The 24,403-nt window shown below is 44.0% G+C and overlaps 2 protein-coding genes across 3 annotated transcripts in view; one reads left to right on the top strand and one right to left on the bottom strand.

Moving 5' to 3' along the window:
- Positions 1 to 24,403, top strand: part of LOC133958770 (dedicator of cytokinesis protein 2-like) — a 98,481-nt gene that overhangs the window by 48,411 nt on the left and 25,667 nt on the right. The gene's annotated exons all lie outside the window — the stretch shown is intronic.
- LOC133958772 (protein INSYN2B) lies at positions 6 to 23,711 on the bottom strand. Of its 2 annotated transcripts, none has more exons than XM_062393733.1 (4): positions 23,550 to 23,711; positions 10,875 to 12,777; positions 6,368 to 6,442; positions 6 to 1,992 (listed from the first exon to the last, which is right to left on the bottom strand). In XM_062393733.1, exons 2-4 carry the CDS (start codon positions 12,449 to 12,451, stop codon positions 1,809 to 1,811), a joined length of 1,836 nt encoding a protein of 611 aa, XP_062249717.1. In that variant the 5' UTR covers positions 12,452 to 12,777; positions 23,550 to 23,711; the 3' UTR covers positions 6 to 1,808. The 2 variants fall into 2 exon arrangements, with proteins under 2 accessions (XP_062249717.1, XP_062249718.1); XM_062393734.1 differs by lacking the exon at positions 6 to 1,992 and adding an exon at positions 2,182 to 2,984.

Here is a 24,403-nt window from a genome sequence, read left to right as displayed (position 1 = left end):
AAGCTTCCTTTATGTCTTTATGAACAAGTCCACTCTCCATCCACGCGGCTTCATTCTGAACAACAAAATGTGTTGACAACGGTACATTTTTCTTAAAATACACACTTTTATTGAACATACAAGAGGAAGATCAGGAAGAGGGGGACAAGGTGGGAGCTCACATACTGCTTTGGGACAGCTTATAAAAATGCAGGGGCATTGTATATTGATTGGTTAAATACTCACTGTGGTGTAATCCAGGATTCTAATTGGTGGCTACTTGTAATCGAAGAAGCAGCTGAAGTAGGCCCTTGTGAGATCAGTGGTCAGGATCCAAACTGCTGTGAAGGAAGCATTGGCGTGTTTGTGTGTGCGTGTGTGTGTGCTCGCAAAATAATGCAGCAGGTGTGTTTGGACCAGGCATAAACTCTGTTTACATTAACTTTGTTTAGATATCTGTTGACATTCATTAATTGTGTTTTAATTTGATAAAGTAATTATTTATTGATTAAGTAATTAATTAAATGATAACTTTTAAATTTGTTTGTACATATAAGGTCTGCAGTGTATGCTCTATCTGTCAATGTTTTGCTCTGTTGCATTTTGATGGACCTTTTTGCAGCGGCTGCCTGGATTAATACAGAACAGGTATAAAGCTTTGCAAATTACCAAAACTATATTCAATGTGATAAAGTAAGAAAAAGATTGATGGTCGTCCTTGGTCTATGGTCGTTGGACATGTTGGCAAATGTTAAATTACATGTTCGCCGATGATGCCACACAATTTGTGCAGCGATGAATAAGGACAATCTTCATCTTTAACATGGGAACAGGCCAATCTGATAGCTGGTCGACCTCTGGTGTGCACTAGTTCACATACAGTGTGGACTGAATGTTTTACCCCGTGTGGGTTTGGGTGTCCGAGTGTGAGTTTAGTGTATGTGAGAATGCCTGCAAATGTGTGCGTCCGTGCACGTCTGTGTGGAAATCCTTGAAACAAGATTGAGATTACAGCGACACACTTCCATTTCGGATGGTAATAAAGGACAGAATCAATCATTCTGTCGGTCAACGCTGACAGAATTCAAAATGAACCGAGGCAGCCGGTCAGTCTTAGATCAGCTGCCTATCATAATGTCTCTTAATGTATTCTTAATGGTGCTCTCTAAACCCTGATATCCGTCCAGCGGGCCGTCCCTTTCCAGAGAGCTCAGCAGGCTTTCCTGCTCATATCCTTTCTGAACTTCATTTGTTGCTACATTCAGGTTTGAGGCGGTGAAGCCATTTGAAGACACGGTACTCCACATTGTTCACATTCTCCTCCTTATTGCTGTAGTTTAGCCAAAATAATTGTGAGGAGTCGGTCCCAGCTGCGTGAATCCGTCTTGGCGTGAATCCATTCATACATCTCTCCGCAGCAAGTCGGCCAAGTTACAATCAGTCATCCAGAGTGCCAACCCCTGTTCTCTTCATTACACAAGTCACATTGGGAAAACAGTATCTTCACCTTCAGTCAAATGTTAATCACAAATTAGCCGTGATAGTCTTGCTCCCACTGAGGGAAGACCATGATGATCACTCCATCAGACAGAGGTGAGAGGAAAGTTCAACAGCTCCTTCGGCTCTTGTTTCCTTCTTTAGAGCCTTAACTCTTTCTCTCACCCAATCCCCGGTGTGTTTTGTCAAAGAGGACGATGGAGTGCTGAGGGAAAAAAGGGCCATTTACATCTTCTAAAATGCCCGCGAGAAACATTGTGTCCCCTGAAACATAATCCACAACGTTATGCACCTGCTTCCCAGAAAGGCTCTTGTTTGTTTGTTTTCATTGCTCAAAGCCACCAGAAGCACTTCTTGCGCAGCTTCTTGACACGAGCCTTGGTGCCGGCGCGGATGGAAGGGGCTGGCGTGGTCGAGGGCTTGGTCAGAGCAGGTGCAGGCACATCGGACTCTCCCTCCAGGGCCTCCATAACTCCCTGGAAGCGTCCCTCCTGCTGTCGGAAATCATGCTCCACGCTGCGGGGGGGAGAGAAAAGGAGAGAGAAGTTGATAGGGGAGGAGAAAAGGGACGAGGGAGGAAGCCGATACTTGATTTAGAAGACGGGGGTTGCGGCAAATCAAGTGAAATTTATTCTTAGGCCTATAGTTCGTCTTTTACCTTAAGCGATTCCATGAGGTGGTAGAGAGAGAGAGAGAGATAGGAAGCAAGGACAAGTGAAAACTTGACAGACATTAAAGAGAGAGGGACTGAGCATTAACGTGTACTCATACATTGCACTTTAAAAAGAGGTTGTACTTAAATTGAATTCAGTTTGACATCATAAGTTAAAATCCTTTTATTCTTATCTCTGATCTGTTCACCTTCAGCGTGTTCACACCCATACACTTTCACACAGGCCTTGACGACGCACTCCTTTCACCTCTGCAGTATTCGTCTGTGCTTCATGCGTCGGTAGATCACAGGGTGGTGGGAGGAGAAGACGCAAGAGAGAGCAGGAAAGGAGAGGAGCATTTTGCCAAATGGAGGAGCTCAAAGAAGGAGCCAGGGAGGAACTTTTTTTCCTCCTCTGATGTGTTCAAAGCAGAACCCTCTGGCTTCATTTCTTCTGCTCCCTTTCTCACCAGCTCTCTGAAGTGTCCACAGCTGCAGGTCACAGTGTAGCAGACTTTGAGTTTCTCTCCTTTTTGCTAACTGTATTTTATATATCTGTGTGTCTGTGTGTGTGTGTGTGTCTGTGTGACTATATGTGTGTGTGTCTGTGTGACTGTGTGTCCAGGTTATAGTGTTAATCAACAACATGATGAGGCAGCTGGCCAAAAACTAATCCTCCTGTATCCCCAACACACACACAAACACACTCTATACAAACACATATGTCCTCCCCTGACGTCCACGTATGCATTTTTCATAGCAAGCCTGAGGCTGAGTGGGGGATAATGGCGATGCATAGGGGCCCTCATGGACAGAGAGAGGGAAAAGAGTCCATCTCTTTTGGGAAATGGAAGGGCTGTGAAATGAAAGAAAGGCTTTAATAAAACAGGGCAAGGAGGTGAGTGCAGTATAAAGGAGGGAGACAAAAAAAAACACAGAGGGAGGTAAAGGAGGAGCGGAGGACTTCCACTGGAGGCCGGGTGAGAGGAGGGCAGAAAGGTTTTTACGCTCCTTGAGAAAGTGATGGAGGGAAGGAGTGAACGGAGGAGGAGGTAAAAGCTCTGAAGGAAAAAGAGGAAGGGAGATGGCTGTCATGAATAAATGATGAAGATGTACTGCGACTAAGCAAACACGGAAAAATATTGGCATCCACACACACAGAGTATAAATACCATGAAGTGATGCAACTGCACCTTCAGTCAATTTTCAGTCTTATTTTAGAACGATGACTTTCTTTGTCCTCGTCTTGATTTCTCCCTCTCCTTCAACTCTCTACCATCACCTCACTACCTCTCTCTACCAGTATCTCTCCCTCTCACACCATTGTTTGTGGGATTACGGCACAGTGGGAAATCCTGCTGCCCCTAATCCGTTGCGCGAGCTGTCATCTCCAGCATCTCGGCGAGTGTGAGCGTGACTGTGTGTTCCCTCTGTTCCTGTTACATTTCGAAAGTTAAAGTCAGAAGTGAGGTTTACGTTTGCATGCACAGATGTGGGCCCTGCTTAGGAAAAAGTGGAGAATACCTTTAGGTGCGTCTGTACGTGTCTGTGTATGTAATGCCTTTTGTGTCTGAGCTGTTTAAACTTTTTGAGAAAAACAGAGGGGCTGTCAAAAGTTCCTCTCCCACTTGTCTCTCCTCAGACAAATTAATTAGGGTCGACAATAGCAAAAAAATCTTCAGGCAGCCTGCCCACATCAAAACCACTTTTTTTCCCCTCCACCATAAATCATTAGTAAAGGATGTTTGAGTCCCACGCGTAATTCATCTTCTGCTTGTAGCTTTCCTTCCCTATCTTCCATCCTTTTTTACCCAGAGTCCTCTCTGAGGGTTTGATAAGGCTGTTACTGTCCAATCAAACAAACAGAGCTATTGTACTTCTGTCTCTTGTGCGTCTTTATCACAATGGGCTGCTGAAAATATGTTTTGCTGGCATTGGCTATGTAATGTATGTATAGAAAACTTGAATAGATAAATGAGAAGAAATATAATTGCGAAGCAGATTTTTTGCATTTCTGTCCCCGCAGCGTGAAATTTATTCATTTCTTTCTTTGTCGGTGTGTATGAGTTCGTAAATCGGAGTTTGGGACATGTATCCACAGATGTGTTCAATAAACGCTGAGTTTCCTCTTTGCTGGATTAATCAGGACATGTGTGTACGTGATCATATATGTGTCCAAGAAATACAAAGTGAAGTGAAACACAATTGAAATCATCTGAAGCTGAGGAGAGAGAAAAGAGTGATGATAAAGATGTGAGGAGAGTCGATATACTTTTTAGATGAGGGTCCCCTCTGACTCTTCCCACTAGTTGCATAACCACTGTCTTTATAAGAATATGTAGGACATTAAATATATTTACTTTCTGAGACTGCTAGAGATTTAAAGCTTTTATTACTTTGAGATTTCTGAAGATTTGTTTCATCCATTGAAATTCACGTTCATCAACACATTTACACCATAATTTGTGGATATATGCTGGTGTTTTAAATGTGGATAAACTTAAAAAAATGCAAAAACTCATTGACAGCAGAGGTGTTAGCAATTATATTCATTTCGTGTTACATTTGTCTTCACAAAAGTGCCGGAAGCTGAGAGGCTCTCTCTACTCGCTGTCTTGTGTTGCATCTCACACGATACGAGGGGGGGGGGGGGGGGTAAATGCAGTTGCAAACCAATAAGCAACAAACATTTATGGTTATTTACTCAACAACAAAGGTGAAGCATCAGCGTCTAGATGGCATTTGTATGTAGTTTTCATTAAAGACAAATGCCGGGTGTTTTTTTTCCAGTGGAAAAGAGGCTCTAGTTTTCAGAGGAAGGCACCTTTCCTTAAAATAAAATACCAAAACGATTATCCAAAAATTCATGCCAGTTATTTCTATAGATTTTGTAATTGATCAATTCACAGTCTCAGGTCTGGCAATGTTCCACTGAACAGAGTGTTTGTGTTCCCTGCCTTGGGAAGTTTTAGTGTTAATGAAAATGTTTTTATATGCATAGTGTTAGTAGCTGTATACACTATATATATATATATATATATATATAGTATGTACAGGTTTATGAGTAAGCTACCATGTGGCAGCCCTGTCCCCTTGGTGTTCATTAACTTCCTTGGCTGAGGATCCTGCTGTGTTAATTAAGATCTAGGGGAGGAGACAGGGGGATGGGAGCAGACGAGGGGGTGTTGGACTTGGATGCACATATCAGAAATGTTGTACAGAAGTAATGAGATGAAAATACATAGATTGAAAGAAAACCTACAGGAGAGATGTAGATGTATATATGCGGGGTTTGCTGGGAGGTGTGAGTGTTTGGGAATTTAGGAGAATTGGAGTAAAGGCCATTAAAAATCTGCTTTCATCCTGTGTGGATTTTCGAGGAAGATTTGTCTATGATTGTAAACTAGCAGCATCGGCTTCAAACACTCATGCACATGAAACGCGTTGGACTAAAGCAAGGTTTTGATGCCAGATTATTCCAGTTGCATCAAGTTCACGTATCTTCTGTGTTGTTTTCCAGTTTGTGAGAGCGAGGCAGACAGAGAAAGCACTGGGTTGGCGCAGGGGATCAGGTGACTATAGCTCCGGGGATAGTCTGACAGGATGAGCCACAGATGAGCAGTTTGATCAAAAGTCAGAGATGAGAGAAAGTCTGAGCATGCATCGTATGACAAGATTTACAGAATGAGAATAAGGGAAGGATGGAGCAGAGTTGAGGATGGATTTACTGTATGTCGTGTCAGATTGCGGATGTGCATCTCTGTGGGTTAAAGAGGATCTAAGAATGCGATTACTATTTAGGTCACACACACACACACACACACACTGACTCACAAGGGAAGACTGCAACAGGAAAGACACATCATTTGCTTAATTTGTTTGTTTGCACACAACATTATTTTATGTTTAAATAGCTCTCTTCGAGCACAAGTTCCTTCAGAGATGTAAACCGCACTGCTCCTAGTCTAAGGTTTTCCACATGTCACATGAGATATATGTTATAGATTGTGCAATTAATATAGTGGGTGATAAGGGCAGTGACACCAGGAAGAAAGGGTAATAATAAAAGAAGAGATGTGATAATGATAATAATATGAGATAAAATCTGAAAAAAACAGAGGAAGTGGAATATTTTTCAAAGCTACCGAAGCCTTCGGGTGAAGTTTAAGATCTGACTATGACCTTGCAGGCGAAACCGATTAGTCATTGTTGGGTTATGTAATGCACTGAGCTCATTACCTGTAGATGATGCAGGCCGTCTTTTGGCAGGTGGGGCAGTTGTTTATGTCCTGACCAGTTCTGTATTTGCTGCGACTGTAGAAGACAAAAGATTGAAAAACGGTAACACACATTAGCTAAAGTAAAGTTTAACATGTGTTCATGTGAAAGGTGCATTGGGCTAGGTTGTTTAGAAAACATGATGTTCAGAAAACTGTCCTTTGCTGCAGCTCCTAAAGAGGGTGAGACATCTCACACAATAGCATAAATGGAAAACACAAACACGAAAGCAGTTACACAAATGCATAAATCACAGCACAACTACTATATTAAGCGGAGGCTGGCTTAACTGGATTTTCACAACTGACAGCTATCTCAGCCGCAGTAAGTAAGACGGCTTCTTTCATTTTCATCACTCATCGTGGTTGTGTTTCTGTTGTGTGTCTCTTGCAGTTGTGTTATGGTTTTCACATTTGTGTTTTTCCACTCTTGGTGAGCCATATACATTTAAGCCTCTGTCTGAAATGCTTGGTTTTGGCTCCTGTCTCTTTAAGGCCCCTCCTCCCAATAAAGTCCAGTCAACTCTAATTGGCCAGCTGACTTACTCTGATGCGATTGGTCCTCCACTTCCAGCAAGCGTCGGCCCTCTGCTCTCGCTTTTTCTGGCTTTTTAAGGAATGTGCCCGGCTGTCCGATAAGCGTGCATTATGCAAATGTGGGGCATCATGATGTCACATTCCATCACGATGATGCAGTAGCATCGGCCGGACCACTGACAAGGTGTTCTGGGAGCAGTGTGTTCATTTGAGAGGGAGTGTTGTTTCTCTAAATTCACCACGATACGGTGATGTAATCAGGGTTAGTAATTGTAAGAATACAAATTTTGCACAAATAGGGATTCAAGCTTTCCTTGAGTGGAAGTTCTCGTTCTCTTGACTGCTGAAGTCCCAGCTGTTGCTCTCTCCACCCACACATACTCAATACAGACACATCACTGTGTCGGGGGTCTTCATATGGCACAAAATAGCTTGTAATATTCAGTGGATGTGATGTATCCCAACAGGAGTATGCAAGGCCTGAATAATCCCAGTGGGTAAAAACCTGTGTGTTTAGTATTCCAGGCAGGTTTAAAACTGTTACTGAGCATTAGTGGCTCAGTGAAAATCGCTTTGTTTAGAATTCACATGTATTGCAAATAAGACTTGCAGACTGTGTTATCGAACAGGGCTACAGATCTACATAAGTGTTGGAGAATAGAAGATATTTAAAGTAAACATCCGACAATCTCATTCCGGCTGCCATGTAATTAAAACTCTTCATCGACGCCAAGATTTCTTTGGCTTCCCCTGTACAAAGCTGATTGGATGAGAGAGTGCCTGATTTATGTTGATAAAGTCGACATTTTAATTACATCAAGAGAGACTGTGTGACTGGCATCGTCTTTCTTTTTTTCCCCCCGCTCTCCCCATAAAAGTATTTATCAAAGACGACAAGAGGAAGAGGAGACAACAATTTGCTTCAGGAGAGAAATGAAAACGAGGATCTGGGCTCGGCCGACACTTTTGTACTTTAGTACTTTCATTCACAGCATCAGATACACACAGGCCCTCCAAATCTTACTCTTCTCTTTCTTTTCATGTCTTTTTCTCACCAGCTCTCATTTTCTCTCTCTTCCTCCTCAGTCTCCGTCTCTGTCCCTTTTATCCTATTTATCTCACACACTTAGTATAATCCATTAGCATCCTTTCAACCACACACACACACGCACACAGACACACACTGAAGGATATGAATACCTAATCGTAAACAGTCACAGACTCGGGGCAGAACAACATGTACACTGAGTTTAGGAGCCTTATTGTGCAGCTTAAACATTAATTGCATTCCTCAAAGGTAATCTGATGGGGATTAGTCTGGAGCCAGAAACATCTGTTAACCCTGAACAGGAAGGAGGAGGGATGAGAGAAATGGTGGGAGTAAAAGCAAGTGGAGGGAGAGCTTATGGAAATATAGGAACATTATTGTTATGAAAGAGATTAGATGAGAGGTCAAGGTAAGCAGCATTCGCGTTAATGGAACCAGTCAATAAATGGTGCTGAAGGAATATGGTAAAGCACATATAGGAGAAAAACTAGATGTAATTGTTAAGAGGAGGATGAGGGTGGAAAGCGATATGGGAGATTTTGTCAGGGCCAACAATGGGAGAAAAATCTAAATACTGGAATGGAGCAGAAAAGGGGTGAGTCCCAGTATATTCGAGGAGGGGAAAGATTGAGGAGAGAGGTAAAAAATTAATTATTTATGAATGAGGGAATGTCAGGAGAGGAGGAGAAAAGAAAAGGATGAATCGCTTGATGTAGCCTAAAGAGCTTCGGCGATAGAGGAGGGCACTGATCGAAATTAAGTGACTATGGGAAACCGACTGGGATGCATAGATGAGAGAAAGGATGGATGTGGTGCAGGATGATAAAGGAATCAGCAGGAGAGAGAAGGAAGTCATGAATATGCTTTGGTTGGCAGTCAGTATCTCTGAGGGGACTCTGTTCCACCTGGGTCTATAAATCCTATAAAGTTTATAAGGTAAAAGAACAAAAGGAGATATAAGCAGCTGCTAACATTGACTTTAGGCTGGCATGTATAAGGTATCCCTGCTGGATTGGATCACACATGCACAAATGCACACACACACACACACACACACACATACACACAAACACACACACACACACACACACACACACACACACACACTACAATAAATTCTCCACATCCCTGACATTTAAAATCTATTACACAGACTTGAACTTGTGTCAGTGTACACATGATATCGCCATAAAAACTTAAACGCACCCTCTTCTCAATCTTGTGGACTCCCTTGTCACCCTCTCCTCTCCTCTCCTCACTCTCTCTCCCTTTATCCCTTCAGCTTCCAATGTCACTCTCTTCCTTAAGCACTTGCTCTTGCGGTGAAAGTCTCTACCTCTCCTTTATCTTCTTGGCTGGTCTGTATCAGTGGGGGCAAGCCCTGCGTTCGTCGGTGACAGACTGACTGATAAAGTTGTACCTCTATAGTCAGCTGGATGTAGTAGAGTTACACCACTGATCCACCGGCCGAGTGTTGGAACAGCCTCACTGACCACAGAATACAGATTCTTGACATCATCCGGGTGCATTTACTGGCAGGAGATCTACCAGTTTAGCCAAGGCAGCTTTTTTTCCACAAAATAAAGGCCCCAGTAAAATAAATAAGGGAGCTTTGGACAAACCGTAGCTACCGTAGCCAGTGGGCGAGTCGGGTTTCGTGTCTGCTAGCACATCTCTCCATGCGTCCAATTCACTTAACCACGCTGCTGCTGACATGCATCAGCTTCTAACTTCCTTCTGAGGGATGATTACCTCTGCCAAGCAGGAGACAGTTTTTCACCACCCACTTCTGTTGTGTTTAGCTTGCTTGTTTGTTAGCAAACTTACACAAGAACAACTGAATCTGATCTTTTCTTATCTTCAATTTTGTTGCGGCTCCAGGAAGGTTTTGGAACTTTCCTAAACATCGCAAGATGTTTTTCAGCTATTTTCCCACCATTTAGGGAAATGACATCTATGAGCCTGACTCAATTTAAGGGGACTGTTGGGTGAAGGCACGTGCTCTACCGAGGTATATTCTACATTTACCACTAAATATAACAGTACAGAACAGCCATTGTCTCTGGCTTATGTGTTTGGGGATTTTGCCAAATAACCAATCAGATGCAAAGATAATATTATATACATGCAGAGCAGCAGCTTGGAAATGGCTTGGAAGTGGCAGCTGCCCAGTGTGTAGTCCTAATTGGCTGCGTTTACTTGTTCTGTTGTCTGACACCAGAAGGAGGTAAACATGAATTCAGCTTTGTAAAAATACTGTAAATGTGACCGTGGGGAGTTGGAGAGCAACAAACACATAAAGGGCTGAAGCTGGCTGACAGGAGGAAGAATGCTCAATGCGTAATCAAAATGCTAATTAGCATGATACACCATCGGGTGACATTTCGTAACTTTCTGAGTTGTTGCTACTTTCAGTTCCGGAACCACAACTTTGTCCTCAATTTATCACATTACATGTTCCAGCCTTGGTTTTGAACTTGTCTTGCTTCTCTATCACTTATCCTCATCTCTCCCTCTTTTCACACTCTGGTATACCCATCATTCTCTTTCTCCATCCATTATACTGTCAATCCCAGCTAACATTGGGCCTGAGACAGGGTACAGACTTCCAGCCCATCTCAGGGACAAACAACACTCACATTCACAGCTGTCAATTTAGACTCTCCAATAATCCTCACCCCAATATGCATTTCTTTGGACTGTGGGAGGAAACCAGAGTAGAACATTAAACCCTACCCAGGAGGACCCCAAGCAGCCAAACCAGATTTAAAACCAAGAGAATACTTTCTGTGCTAATCAGTGCTGCCCCTTTTTTTTTAATTTCTATTCGTACATCCCCCATGCAGTCTCCCACTCTATTCCCTCCCTACCTCCCTTCTCTCACCCTTCGCTGAGGGCCTTGCTCTTCTCCAGGTCTTGGATGACGTTGAGAAGCACCTTGATCTTCTCCTGATTGGACACCAGGTTCTCCTCCACACTCTGCAGCTGCCTCTCTATCCCGCGCGGCGCACTCCCCGTGTGTCCGGCCAACAATCCTCCCGGAGCCCCATTACATTGTGCTTTCATATGAGTCTTACAAGGCAGCGTGTGGTCGTCGAATGATTTGCTCTGCTGTTTTGTGTAGTCCTTGAGTTGGATCCGCTCCGAGGGTGTTTTTCTGGGAGTGTTGGAAGCCTCCTGTGTGTTTTTGGTTTGTGCCACAGGTGTGGATGGTTTGGAATGAGAAGCTTTCGGAGAGTTTTTCAGAGGTGGGGTGTTGGTAGACTTTGAGTCATCCTTAAGGGGAGCAGCAGCAGGTTTAGATGCGGTATTGACAATGGAGTGTTGGTGTGTGTTTTCATCGGCTTGCTGGATTTTAGCCTTGTTGTGTTTGACAGCGGACTGTGTTTGTGTCACCTGTGCGGGTGGCGCGTGTTCTTGTTGTGTGTATGTGCCAGCTGTTGACATGTCTGTGTTGTTGTGCCCGTTTGTGTCAGTTGTTTGTGTGGCCGAGTTCTTGTAATGAGTTAAGTCTGCAGAATGTGGCCTTGTCTGCTGCTTCGAGTCCTTTGTTTTGTTCTGACTTTGTGGTGCGTGGTTGGAATGTGAGCTCTGTGTTTTCGGTATGGTGTGAGACAGCTGTGGTATCTGAGATGGTCTGACTGATGTGTTTTGGGGGATGTTTGCTGTGTCTGTCTTTTTGGCGTTCGACTGAGAGTCCACAACAGAGTCCTTTTTTGAGAGGTGGCTGGGGGCCACGGATGGTTTCCTCGGCGGATTAGGTAGAGTCTGGCTGGCTGTGATTTGATTGACAGCCTTCCTGCGACATGCGCCCGTGCACGGTGTAATCTGTGATCGTCTCCTCCCGCAAGTCTCACAGAGGCGAACCGGGGAATTCGCCATCATCCGACAGGGCCGAGGTGGAGTGGCGTGCACGGGCACACAAGAACTCCCCGTCTTTAAAACCGTACGGTGGCTCTCTCCACGCAATGACTGCACCCTCCTCCTCTCACAGGCCGGCTCCTTTCCTTCTGTGGCCTCAGTGCAAACCCCACCCACCATGTCAGATGCTACAATACTGCCATTTGTATACCGAGCTGTCTTTTTACCCCTGGCGTCCTTGGGGTTTGTCCGAATACTTTTGATCTGGCAGTAAACTCCGCTGCCTGACCCTTGTGACCCCATATCGTCCTGTGTCAGTATGTTAATCTCGTTCTGAGATGTCTCCTTGGACCCAGGCAGACTGTTGCTGTCACTTCTGAGAACTCCCCCTGCCTCTGCTGTTGTTGTTTTGTCTGTTGTCAAGCTGAGGGGGTGATGTGCGTGGGTTGGCTGGCTGCTGTGTCGTTTGATGGAGGGGAGAAACCGCAGTCCGGGAGACGTCTGCACCCCGACACTGCACAGTGGGCCCCATCGCCCCCCCGCCAGGGGGACCCCTAGCGCAGGCACCGGATTAGTTGGGTCAGCCACCCTCCTACCCATACTCCTCTGCAGGTTGGCTCAGCCCCCCGAGGAGCTGAATGGGATGGAGGCAAACAAGGACATCAGCCCACGAGAGCAGGATTATATCCAATAGAATGCAGCTGTTTTTTTTTTACTCCAAGTCGATATGTGTGGCAGTGTGAGAAAGTTTGTATGTGGAAGGCAGAGAAAGAAATTCAATATCCAATAAAGCATCAGCTCTCAATGTCCTTGCATTAATGCCCTCCTTAGCAGCTCGACTACTTGTGATTGGACATCACTCAGTCTCACACCAGTCGTCCGTAGATGATGAGCTGGATGGATTCTCTGGGTACTGCTGGTTTGCCCTGCAGAGAGAGAGATAGGAAAAAGAGAGGCAATGAATGAGATGAATGACAGAAGAAAGGGGGGAGAAGGGGAATTAATAATCCGACTGGCAGAAAGACAGACATTAGGCACGTAAAGCCCCGTATAAAAGCTTCGACCTCCACCGAATGCACACACTGACCGGATCGATAGAGCTCTATCAACCTCTTATTAGACCAGGAGGTGGGTGGCAGTTACAGAGGCAAAACTCTAAATCCCATCAGGTTGTTGCTCTGGAGGGAACAGAGAAGAATTGAGACGTCTCAAGGGTAAAAGTTTATGTCTATAAAGTTGCAAGTTCCACACACTTACTGGAGCTTCTGTCGATTAATCTGAATTTGCAGATGTCATTGCAGTCTGTCATTACGTGATGGCAGAGTGTGACACATTTCAAATGATGCTCTGTTCGCCTCCCACAGCAGTATGTAAACTGATGATGCATCGGGCCCCGGCGTCTCTCGTGGAGGCAGCTTGGGAATCTGTTTAAAGACTTCTGCATAATGTTTTGCCGGCTGTGGCTCAGGGGGTAGAGCGGTCGTCCTCTAACCAGAAGGTCGGGGGTTCGGCGTGCTGAAGTGTCCTTGGGCAAGATACTGAACCCGTAGTTGCTGCACGTAGATGCACTGTATGGATGTGTGTGTGTGAATGTATGAATGGCAAAAACTGTGCTGCTTTGACAGACCTGCAGCGTGTGCAAAAAATCATTCCACACTAAAGGAGAGGGAACACTGATAAAGCCTATTTATCCTCTAATCACACTAATGAAAGCACAATTGTGAATATTAGATTCCATCTCTTCCATTAGATTCGCCTGAATCCTGCACACTGGACCTTTTAAAGCCTCATTTAGTTTTGTATTAATATGCTTGATCACATTATTGGGAATTTTGGAAGGCAAGCAAACCTAATGATCTGATCCTAATCACTTCAGATCACTGAGAACCTCCGTGCTGCACTTTGACACCGATTAACTGATGAAATTGGGGTAAGATAATAATATACCCGAGTTTTCCCTTTGAGGAAATTGGGTCATTGCAGGGCAAATATTAGCGCTGTCCACCAAAGGAGAAAAAACGGCACACATGAAGAGCCTAAATGGAGGCTTTTTACATTTTTAGGAGGATGAAAAAGTTATAAAGATTTACCCATCTAGATTCAGGTCAGCACTTTTTTTTTGTCCAGGTCACCTTGATTTAATCCGACCACTGGCCCCCCTGGGATCCCCCACAAAGCCAGGACGCTGTTGATTCCTCACAGATGTTTAGCCAGATGACAGAAGGTCTGTTCACAAAAGATAATTTGTGCATGAAATCAGGCTCATCCAAGGCGTCCGAATGAAGTCTTCATTGTCCTCATTCCTATCTTTCATAATAGTGTTGTCTTGTCATTACGGCCATCCTGTGATGTCAAACCAGCTGGCCCGCACGCACACACTCACACACAGAGAGGAGCTTTTCCTGCCAGCTGGTGCAACATGACAGCACAGATGCTTGTTGCATAGGGTCACGTCTGGGACAGTGTAACGTTTTTCAAAAAATAAATGAAATATGGCCTTGTTCACCTATTATTTTAAGAGCCCATGAGATTGCTGCCCTAAAATAAAAGTTTTCATGCGAAGGCTCGTCTGAAAAACAAAAGGCAAAGATCGGCTGTGAGACTTTCCAGAAGTTTCCCGAGCCTGTCAGTCTGTCTGTGGTAGTTAGAAATATGTTCTCAGCCCGGGACAGATACTAACTCAACCTGACTGGGATGAGCCTGGCTGCCGCTCTAATAGTCCATATGTATTCAGGGTGAGATTCCTGTGCACATCCACTCATATCGATGCTCTGTGTGACCTGTGGAAGCTCATTTTGAAGCCTGACGGCACGAGCTGTTTGGACAGCGCAAGCAGCACAACATTTTGCGAACAGGAAGTGTAATTAATATCCTTAGACTCTTTGGAAGTTCAGTTTTCATTTCAGATCATAACAGATTAAAACAGAATGATTACAGATTATTATGCTGGGGGGTCTGCCCATCAGCCCCAGTGCAGGATTGGAAACAGTGTAAATTTAGATTGTGTTCAGTCTGCATCTGTAACTTTCTACTTATAAATTTAAGACAATTGTCAGAGATGCACCGGACTGCACAATTACTTCTCCTGACACAATTCCTGGCAAATAGTGTTGCTGCGGAGCATGAGTGTCAGACAGTGCAGCAGAGGTAGGTCGAGACCTAAGAAACAGTTCCCATAGAGAGCAACCACTCTGAGAGTGGAGGCAAAAACTCTTTTAATAGGAAGAAAACTCAAAACAAGCAAACCAAGGGCAGGCGGCTGACCATCTGCCTCGACCAGTTGGAATAGGAATAGAGGAAGAGGAGAAAGAGGGAGAGCAGAAGAGAGAGAGAACAGAAACAGTTGTTTAACTGTTTTTATTAATATTAACAGTGATACTTATAATGCAAAGACGTCATCAATAATATCAACAGCAATGATGGCATCCATCCATCCATCCATTGTCGTCACCGGTTGTCTTGGGGGTTGCAGGGGAAGTTGACATTGGGCGAGAGGCTGGGTAAGGTCACCAGTGTGTCGCAGGGCCGACAAACAGAAACCAACAAACAAACACACTCACATTCCCACCTACTGTCAAATTAGAGTCTCCACTTAACTTCAAACTACATGGCTTTGGAGGAAGCCCGGGGGGGGGGGGGGGGGGGGCGGTCTGCTTCACTGACCTAAAGCAGCTCTTTGTAAAATATATATATATATATATATATATATATCAAATATTTATATAAATACACTGACAGTGAGTTTGGCTGAAAGAAGGTTGTATCGGCGAGTGGCGACGAGTCACAAGTCATCGACAGCCCAGACGGTTTGTCATTGGTAACCACGGCAACTGCGGTAACCACTTTCCTGTTGTGGACCACAGAGGTCTCGACCCAGAGTCAATGCGTTATCTCCGTGTGTGTCTGTCTCTGTGTGTGAGTGTGTGTGTGTGTGTGTGTAATCTGTTTGCAAAGCAGGCCAGCAGCCGGATGAGAAGCTGACTGAGATGGGTTGTTTGCAAAAAGAAATTGCAAGTGATGATGATATTTTTTTCTTTCTGGGACAGGCAGACAGATAAACAGAGAGAGAGAGGCGGGGAGAGAGAGTGAGCCTATATTTGTAACAGAGAGGGTGAGGAGTGCAGTTGTGCTCGTGCGTGTGCGTGTGTGTGTGTGTTTGACTGTCATCAAGCAGTTTGCTTTGGGACCTCAGACTAAGTCAATTGAAGCAAATTTCACTGCAGCTCATTTCCAAGCATTTGTCTTTCCACCAGCAGCCAACACACTTGACACCACAGCACCTGCTGCAACAAACTGTCTCTCTCTCTCTCTCTTTCTTCTCTGTCACCACCTTTTAATACATTATATGTGTGTGTGACGGGCAACCATTTCAAGTCCCAGACTTCACCCTGGACCTGCAGCCTGTCAGCCATATCTTTGGAAATCACTCTCTGTGATCACACATCTCTCTTTCTCACTCTTTCTATCCCTCCTTCCTTCCACAAACTGGGATCAGAGCATGTGGCTGGTGTCATCATGCACGATAAGTAAAAGTTAAAGGTAACCAAGGATATTTAGTTTGGAACCGACCAAAGCCAACGAGGTTAAGGCATATTGAATATATCAGGAAATAATTCAGTTATCTTATTTCAAACAGTTCAAGTCTAATCAGATATTTCTCTGCATTTAACTTTATGACTGTGTTGTTGTTCATCTCAAATTATTTAAAACTGATCCACAAACATGAAAAATAGGATTAAAAAAAAGGTAGTTGTCTGATTTTTGGGGTCAGATTTATAGCAATAAAGTTTTTCCGAAATGGCTGTACGAACAATTCCAGCATAATCCCATTAAAACGGTTTCTGGATCGTACAATACTATAAATATTTAAATATATTCAAGGTCAAAGTGTTATTACTTTTGTTGCAGGATGAAAGAGTAGTACTCTGTTTCCCTCTTTTGTGCTTTTGTTGTTTCGTTTTCTGGCTTCACATTAACATTGTCCTCCATCTTTGGTGAATCTCCACCCATTGCTCAGTGGTCTCTCTCTTCCTCTCTCCTTTCTGTCACCACCTATTTATGTGTGGGCGTGTGTGTGTGTGGGTGACAACCATTTCAAGTCCCAGTCGTCACCCTTGACCTGCAGCCTGTCAGGCAGAAGGTGACACCATATCCTTGAAAAGAAGAAATCCCTCTCCGTGATTCACACATCTCTCCTTCTCTGTCTTTCTACCCCTCTTCCTTTTCCTCTACAAGTCTTCTTTAATAGCACTCTCCCCTTATTTCTCCTGTCTTTCATCATTACCCGTGTTTGTGGTTGCACTTTTCCACTCACCACCCCCTTCTCCATCTCTGTCGTGGCGTCTTTGATTTACAGTGCATTTCTCACTTCCTTCACCTTCCTCCGTCTCTATATTTAATCTAAGTCTCTTAGCCACATCACACCTCTGGCTGTGCAAAATGAGTGGGGAGGGGAAAAGGGGAGGGGATGCTGCTGGTTAGGGGGATGAAAGGGGAGGCGACCAAAGAGGAGGAGAACGGGGGAGATGTCAGCAGGGAGGTGGAGAAAGGTGGTGGAGGAATAAAGGGGGTGAGAACAGGAGAGGGATCACAGATAAGATGAAAGTGATGCGTGAGAGTGTGCATGTGTGCGCGTCTGTGTGTGTGTGTGTGTGTGTGTGAGAGTGTGTCTGTGTCTCAGAGGACAATTTTGCCAAGGTTAAAATCTCCAAAAGTCTCAGCTAAGAGTTTGCTGAGGAACACAGCGAGTAGAGGGTGGAGGAGAGAAATCTGCGCAAATAGACAAACGTCAAAGGAGGTGAAGGAAAAGAAAGCGTGAAGCTGCACACATGCCGGTAATCAATGTGCACTGAGAGCGTGTTGAGCATCTGTCACCGCACACGCAGCCTTTGAACACTAAAGTGCAGCTTTTTATGAAAGTTGTTTTTAAATGCGATGTCTTCAATTTGCCAGTCGATTGGTTTGGGTTGTTCAAGAATTGTCTTCGCACACACTCGCACACACATGCACATCTCTCTGCAGTTGTGGGGACACTCAAAGACAAAATGCATTACCTAGCCCTGTGCCCTAACCTCAACCTTCACAACTAAATGCCTAACCTGATTCTAACCCTAAAACCAAGTCTGGACCTTCAAACAAGCCCATTGAATTTGGGAGGACCGGCCAAAACGTCCTCTGGTATTGAACCAAAATTGTCCCTCATAATGGACATGTGCATGAGGACTTGGCGCGGCCCTGTGAGCATCTGTACATGTATGTTTGAGTGAGTGCACACGCTTGCCTTGCAGCTTGCAGCTGTGGTAACAGAGCACAGGATGCTCCAGCTAATCGAGTCCCCTGTCGTTTCAAGGTGAGCCTCATTTTTCATCCGGCGATTGATGGGCCGTGTGTGTGTGTGTGTGTGTGTGTGTGGGGTGTGTGTGGGGGGGGGGGGGGGGGGGGGGACTACACTGCTCTGTAATCACAAAGCTTCTCTCACTCACTCTCTTGCTTTTTATTGGTCCTTTCAGGCAGGGCCTTGCGCTGCTTTGTGGGCAATGTAGTCAAATGTATTTATATTTTTCCATCTGTTTCAATTTATTAAGTAAGTTGAGCAAAGTGCTTCACAAGAGATACAAAACAACACAAAGAAGAATAAAACAGTTATTAAATTGAATAATAATTTCAGTTAAAAATGTAAAATAAATGGAATTCGCATATAGATTCAAACCACTTTAAGAAGGTATTCAAAAGCAGGAACAGATGAAGCATTTCTGATCTCAGCTGGTAAGTCACTTCAGAGTTTGGGGCCATCCTGCATCAATGTGAAAACAGGAAGCCGATGCAACGAGGCTGGAATCTGTGATGTATCGTCACATTTTCTCTCCACATAGCAGCAGCAGCTTTTTCAACCACTTGAAGGCGATGCAGGTTTTTGCCTTTGCAGAGAGCATTACAGAAATCCATTGTCTGGCTCAGTTACACAATAAATATCCCTTTTAGCTTTAGATTATTAATATATATATTAGCAATTTTGATGGTGTATTACCATAATCCCAGTCACTATATAATACCTTGAAATTGTCAGTTTTAAAGTTTTAACACACATGTTGAACGATTTAGAACCATTTATTATAATAGTTATATTATAGTACTTGCTGGGAAAAGCATTTTCTCTTAAGTTGCTCTCAATAAGCCTGTAATAAATATTTTATACTTCCATTAATACAAATCTTCAAAATCAGCTTGTGCATGAATTTTTCAACGAGGAATTGTTGGAGGAAGTTGAAGTGACGACTGGACCGACCCACAGTAATCTGCTCCGTGAAAGACATGCTAAATTATTAAGAGCTCCTCGCTGACTTCATTAAACATGTGTAAAGAGACTCATAGGATCAGTGGACGAGCTGTCACGCAGGTCACTTTACTGACTTTACTTCAAAGGAATGAACATCAATCTTCTTCAAATTACTTATTTACAAAATAAGAGGCATTTTGTCTCTGACATCCGATACATGTTTGCTAAGTGCAGTAAAGCAGCAGGGAAAAGGTCTAGTTTTGTGCCCGAATCTGTAGCAGTAGCAAGTAATGGTAGCATTTCTGCTCTATAATTAATATTGTATGTCTGCAGATGACCGACGTTTGCGTGCTGCATTGCAGATACACGGAATACACGTCCATGTGTCTGTTCTTCCTTTTTGTTTCCGTAATTGGTCACTGGTTTCATTTCTCTCCTCTGTGTCGTGGTGTATAATGTGTCCCTGCACCTTCTCCGACAGGAGGAAGGAATCCAGTAATGAACGTCAGAACAAGCCTGAGCCCATAGCTCAGCCGCTTCTGCAGTGTGTTTTGTTGTGCATTTTAATTGGCTGAAACCGTTTTTTCAGGGACACTGCACTTAAATCAGCCTTTCAACCGAGGAGCCAGAAGCCACAGAGGTTTAATGTTCATATCGGGAAAAGCCGAGGATCTCATCCAACGCACCAGGATTCCCCTCACTGTGCGCGGCAGATTGTGTGTCACACTGAAACTCCAGTGTCTCCTCAGTGCAAACAGTGGAAAGGGTTATTCTTAAAGAAGCTTGCAACATGAGAATTTAATTCAGCTTTCCTACAAACACTTAAAGCAAAATGTCAACAGCATAATAGAGTATAACTGTGCTCTCAGGGACATTTAGTGCACCATGTTAATGATAAATACACTGACTTTGTCTTTGTAATGAACATTTTTAACACTGGACAAAGGGGAGAGTCACTGAAAAAATCACAATGGCTCAGTTCTTTTCAATTATCCCACAAAATCATGACAGGTTGTCAGCATGGACCCTTTTAACTGAAAGGAGCTCCAGCATCATTCATTTTAATTGTTTAAACCTGCGATTGTGCGACTGTGACAAGTCAAATATCCGTTTAGTTAGAGGCTGATAAACACGAGGCCTCATGCATAAACCTCCTGGACCTCACAGTGAGTCAGTCACGAAAGCTGAAGACCCTCAGAATTAGGGTTGGTGAGCAAACACTGTCAGTTCCTGCCTTTGGACAAACTCCACTCAGTCTGTGTGCTTTGCCATATGTGTGTGTGTGTGTGTGTGTGTGTGTGTGTGTGTGTTTGTGCGCGTGTGGAATCACTGATGCACAAACTGGACTAAAGCAGAAAATGACTTCAGCCTGAGATTATTTTTCCTCATTAGACCTGTGAGGTAGACCGGCCTGGACCTGTCAGCCTTAATGACGCCCTAAGCCCTAATGATGATAATTATATTAATTTAAAGTACATTCTAAAGCAAAGGGCCTGAGTCTTTCCATTTTAACCTGGCACACGTGGACATTTTCAATAGGCATTAAAAGTAATTCCTGCAAGTTTACCTTTAACAGGATTTAAAGGACTTGTATTGGAAATAAAAGTTCACGTTCATTTGCATTTCCACACACTCACTCTGACATGTTGCTTGGAGATACATCTTTTCATTTTCATTAGCTTTTAGGCTTGTGTCTCATAAAAAGTGCATTGGAAGGAGATGAATGTCTCTAAGTTGAGGGAATTGTTTGAGTCTGGTTTCGGACGAATGAGTTAGGGTTTCATTTGACGTTTAAGGAAACTGGTAAACTTTCCATTATGCCCTTAGTTTTGATATCGTACATTTCTTTGAGAAGAGAAAGCAGGTTTGAATGAATAATGTAACATTGTTTGTTGTTTTTTGAAAAGTTCGAACAATAACAGATGAATAATTTAACAGCTGAAATGTGTGAGTTGAATCAAAGATTGACTCAATTGCGTTTACTCCTGTTTTGAAGGCAGCGATTGAACTGTCGTTTTTTTAAGATGTTCAAGCTGTTGTTGTCTCAACTTCTGAGGTCGGCTTCCAACACTAACGCAAAGGAACGATGGCAGAAACGGCAAAAACCCAAATCCACCTCGACAGTCTAAACCCCATCCTTCCACTTCTACTGTTAACAAAGGAGGCGATGGGCCATTACTCAAATGGTTTTCTTGTTTCCAGTTAGAGCGTCCTCAGAGACACAAAAATAATTCAGTTAGGTTTCATTGTCAAAGCTTGTTTACCGCAAGTTAGGGGCCTGAATCAAGAAAAGAGGTGAACTATAGGAAAAGCAGTGTAGGATTGACAAACTGTCGGCTTAATTAATTTGTGTTGTCGTTGGCCAGAGGAACGTGTGTTAGTCGAGCGCCAGAGCACAGAAACAAAGGTAAAACTGAATATTTATGAGATATTTGCCGGCAAATATTTGATAATCCCAGATAAACATTGGATCCACCGGGGGAAAACAAAGTGTGTGAGTTAGAAGAGGCGCTGCAGCTGCACGGCCACACACATCTTATCAGCGTCGATAAAAGGGGGATCTGGTCCAAGGTTCAGGCATGTTCTTGCTCAAACTGCAAACTCTCCTCCTCTGACTCCTCACCCTGTCCCCCCCCTGTCACCTCATCTTTTCATCCCTCCTTCTCACCCGGCCCTGTCCTCCCTCTCTGTCCTCCTCTATCATCTCATCTTTGTCTCCCCTGCTGTATTGCTCATTCTGTCCCTGCATCCCAACAAATCTCTCCATCATTAACCCACGATTCTCTCTCCTCCTTCCCCTCATCTCTCCATCCCGTTGGCCCCACTGCCCGTGTTCCCTCTCCCTCATCCGTCTTCCTGCTCTTCTGTCTTTCTGTTCCTTTTTTCCCCCCTCTCACCGCAATTCATCTTTTGCTCATCACTTGTTCACAGTCTGTCGAGTTAAGAGAGCCGCTAAAGTGTCAGCGACTCACACACACACACACACACAGACACAAACACACACACACACACACACACAATACCTCTGCATGTACACACACATTTCCTCTGACTCTGCCCCCCCTGTCTTCCTGTCAATCTCTGATAACCGTTATTTCTCTTGCTCTCTGTCATCGGTCACTCTTTGTGGTGAGGGGATGTGATTAGAGTCAATGCAGTATGGAGCCAAAACCTATTGATCGGCTTCACATTATACTCCATCTAATTACTCTCTGCTGCAGTTGTTGCATTGGTTTGGATGTCTTTGTTTTGTTTTGAAAAAATAGTATTAAAATATCACACAAAGAAGTTCCAAAAAGGACTTTAATGGCAAAATAGAATAACTGCAAGCAAATGTTGGTTGTGCATTATTCTGTCGGATGAAAACAATTAAATGAACTTGGCGACATCCTTGTGCCTCACGAACAACGACCTTCCGTACATGTACACGCAAGCATTATCAAACAAATGTGCGTCCATTGATTTAGCAATTAAATGTTTAAACGATAATTTTTGATGTTAGGCAGATGCTCGGAAATTAACTGAACTCTGACAAATGAAGGAGAGACACACACACACAAATATGCACAAACTGTCAAGTGTTTGCTCTTAACAGACTTGAGGGCAGGGGTCACACATATCCAGACAGCTTCATGTGTAGAACATTCACTCTCTCTTTCTCTCTCTCTCTCTCTCTCTCTCTCTCTCTCTCTCTCTCTCTCTCTCTCTCTCTCTCACACACACACACAGACACACTCAAACGCATACACAGATGCACAGGGCCAGCTTAAGTGTATAAGAGACGGGTTATTGGAATATAATCCCATATTAAAGCTACACTAGCTGTTCTGATGATTGGTTCAGAGGCTTTTAATAGCAATCGGGCACCCACACAGTGACACACATACACACACAGACACACACACAAACATAAATGAATAGAAAAGTGTTTGGAGTCAAGGTTAAAAGCAAAATTCTAATAAAAATGCACTCCACATGTACACACACACTGCAATGATATACATACACTACTTTCCTGCCACACACACACACACACACACATACACTTGGTTTCACACTTTTTAAAGAAAATAAATGCACACAACAGTTCACACTTTTGTCAGAGCTAATGAAGGTGTAAAGAACTGGATGTCTGTTATTCATGTTAAATCAGTAATGAGCTGCTTTGAAATATAGAAAGTATCAGCCATGGGCTCTCAGACCGAAGATGATTGGTAAAGATGCTCTGAGTACCAGGATCTCTCTCTGAGCCTCTTTACCAAGTAGAACACATTGCAGGAAATTTATGCTGTCACACAGACACACACACACTCAAACACACACACACACACACACTAACACACTCACACACACTGTGCGAACACTCTTCTCAAATCTTTGCATCTTAATCAACTGTCTTCCATTGTCTCCTCACTCACTTACCTTTTTCTTATCCTCCTCTTTGGTTTTTATTGTCCTCGTCTCCCTTGTTCTTTGCGTCTCTCTCTCTCATCCCTGATAGTCCTTTAGTCCTCACTGGTGATGTCTGTCCTCCTCTCTTCACCGCTCTGTCTCTCTCTCCCCGTCTCATTCTTCTGCTGCTGATCCTCGCATGCTCACGGAGACCAGTGATCCTCCCTCCCCTTTCTCTCTCTCTCTCTCCCTCTCTCTCTCTCTCTCTCTCTCTCTCTCTCTCTCTCTCTCTCTCTTCTCCCCTGATCTATCTCCATTTCTGTACCCACTGCAATTATCTCTCTTTCTCTCAAATGCCATCACTCTATTAATCCCTCCACCATTGCCCTCTTAAACTCTGCCTATTTCCCCATGCCTCGCTCTTTATTGGTAGTTAATCTGATGCCATGCCCCCATTTTCGTGTGTCTGTGCGTGTCTGTGTGTGCATGCGCCTGCGTTGACCCTTGCATGGTGGTGGACCTAGTGAAACTTTGGCAGCACAGGGAATTGGCTGCCACCAGGGAATGGCGGCGGGACACAAACTAACACACACATGCCTGACCACACACACACACTCCGTTACTTTATTTATATCTTTGCTTTTCTGTGTGAACATGGACGATTGATGCCCTCTCTCTCTCTCTCTCTCTCTCTCTCTCTCTCTCTCTCTCTCTCTCTCTCTCTCTCTCTCTCTCTCTCTCTCTCTCTCTCTCTCTCTCATTCTCACTTTCTCTCCCTGGTGGCCTCACCTCACTCTCCCCTTTGAGCAGTTTTGTCACCGTCCTCCCTCTACTTTGCCCCACTTTACTTTCCTCCACGCCATCCTCTTCTTCTCTTCTTCATC

This window comes from Platichthys flesus, chromosome 8 (genome assembly GCF_949316205.1).
Source record: "Platichthys flesus chromosome 8, fPlaFle2.1, whole genome shotgun sequence".
Classification (NCBI taxonomy): Eukaryota; Metazoa; Chordata; class Actinopteri; order Pleuronectiformes; family Pleuronectidae; genus Platichthys; species Platichthys flesus.
This window is presented reverse-complemented; position numbering and strand designations above follow the sequence as displayed.

What these genes read in the sequence shown, in the direction of transcription:
- LOC133958772 (XM_062393733.1), bottom strand. Translation starts at nt 12,451, where the DNA reads ATGGGTAGGAGGGTGGCTGACCCAACTAATCCGGTGCCTGCGCTAGGG. An exon ending in AGCAAGGCCCTCAGCGAAGG is followed by an intron (nt 6,443 to 10,874) that starts GTGAGAGAAGGG and finishes TGTCTTCTACAG; the next exon opens with TCGCAGCAAATACAGAACTG. An exon ending in ACGGCCTGCATCATCTACAG is followed by an intron (nt 1,993 to 6,367) that starts GTAATGAGCTCA and finishes TCCCCCCCGCAG; the next exon opens with CGTGGAGCATGATTTCCGAC.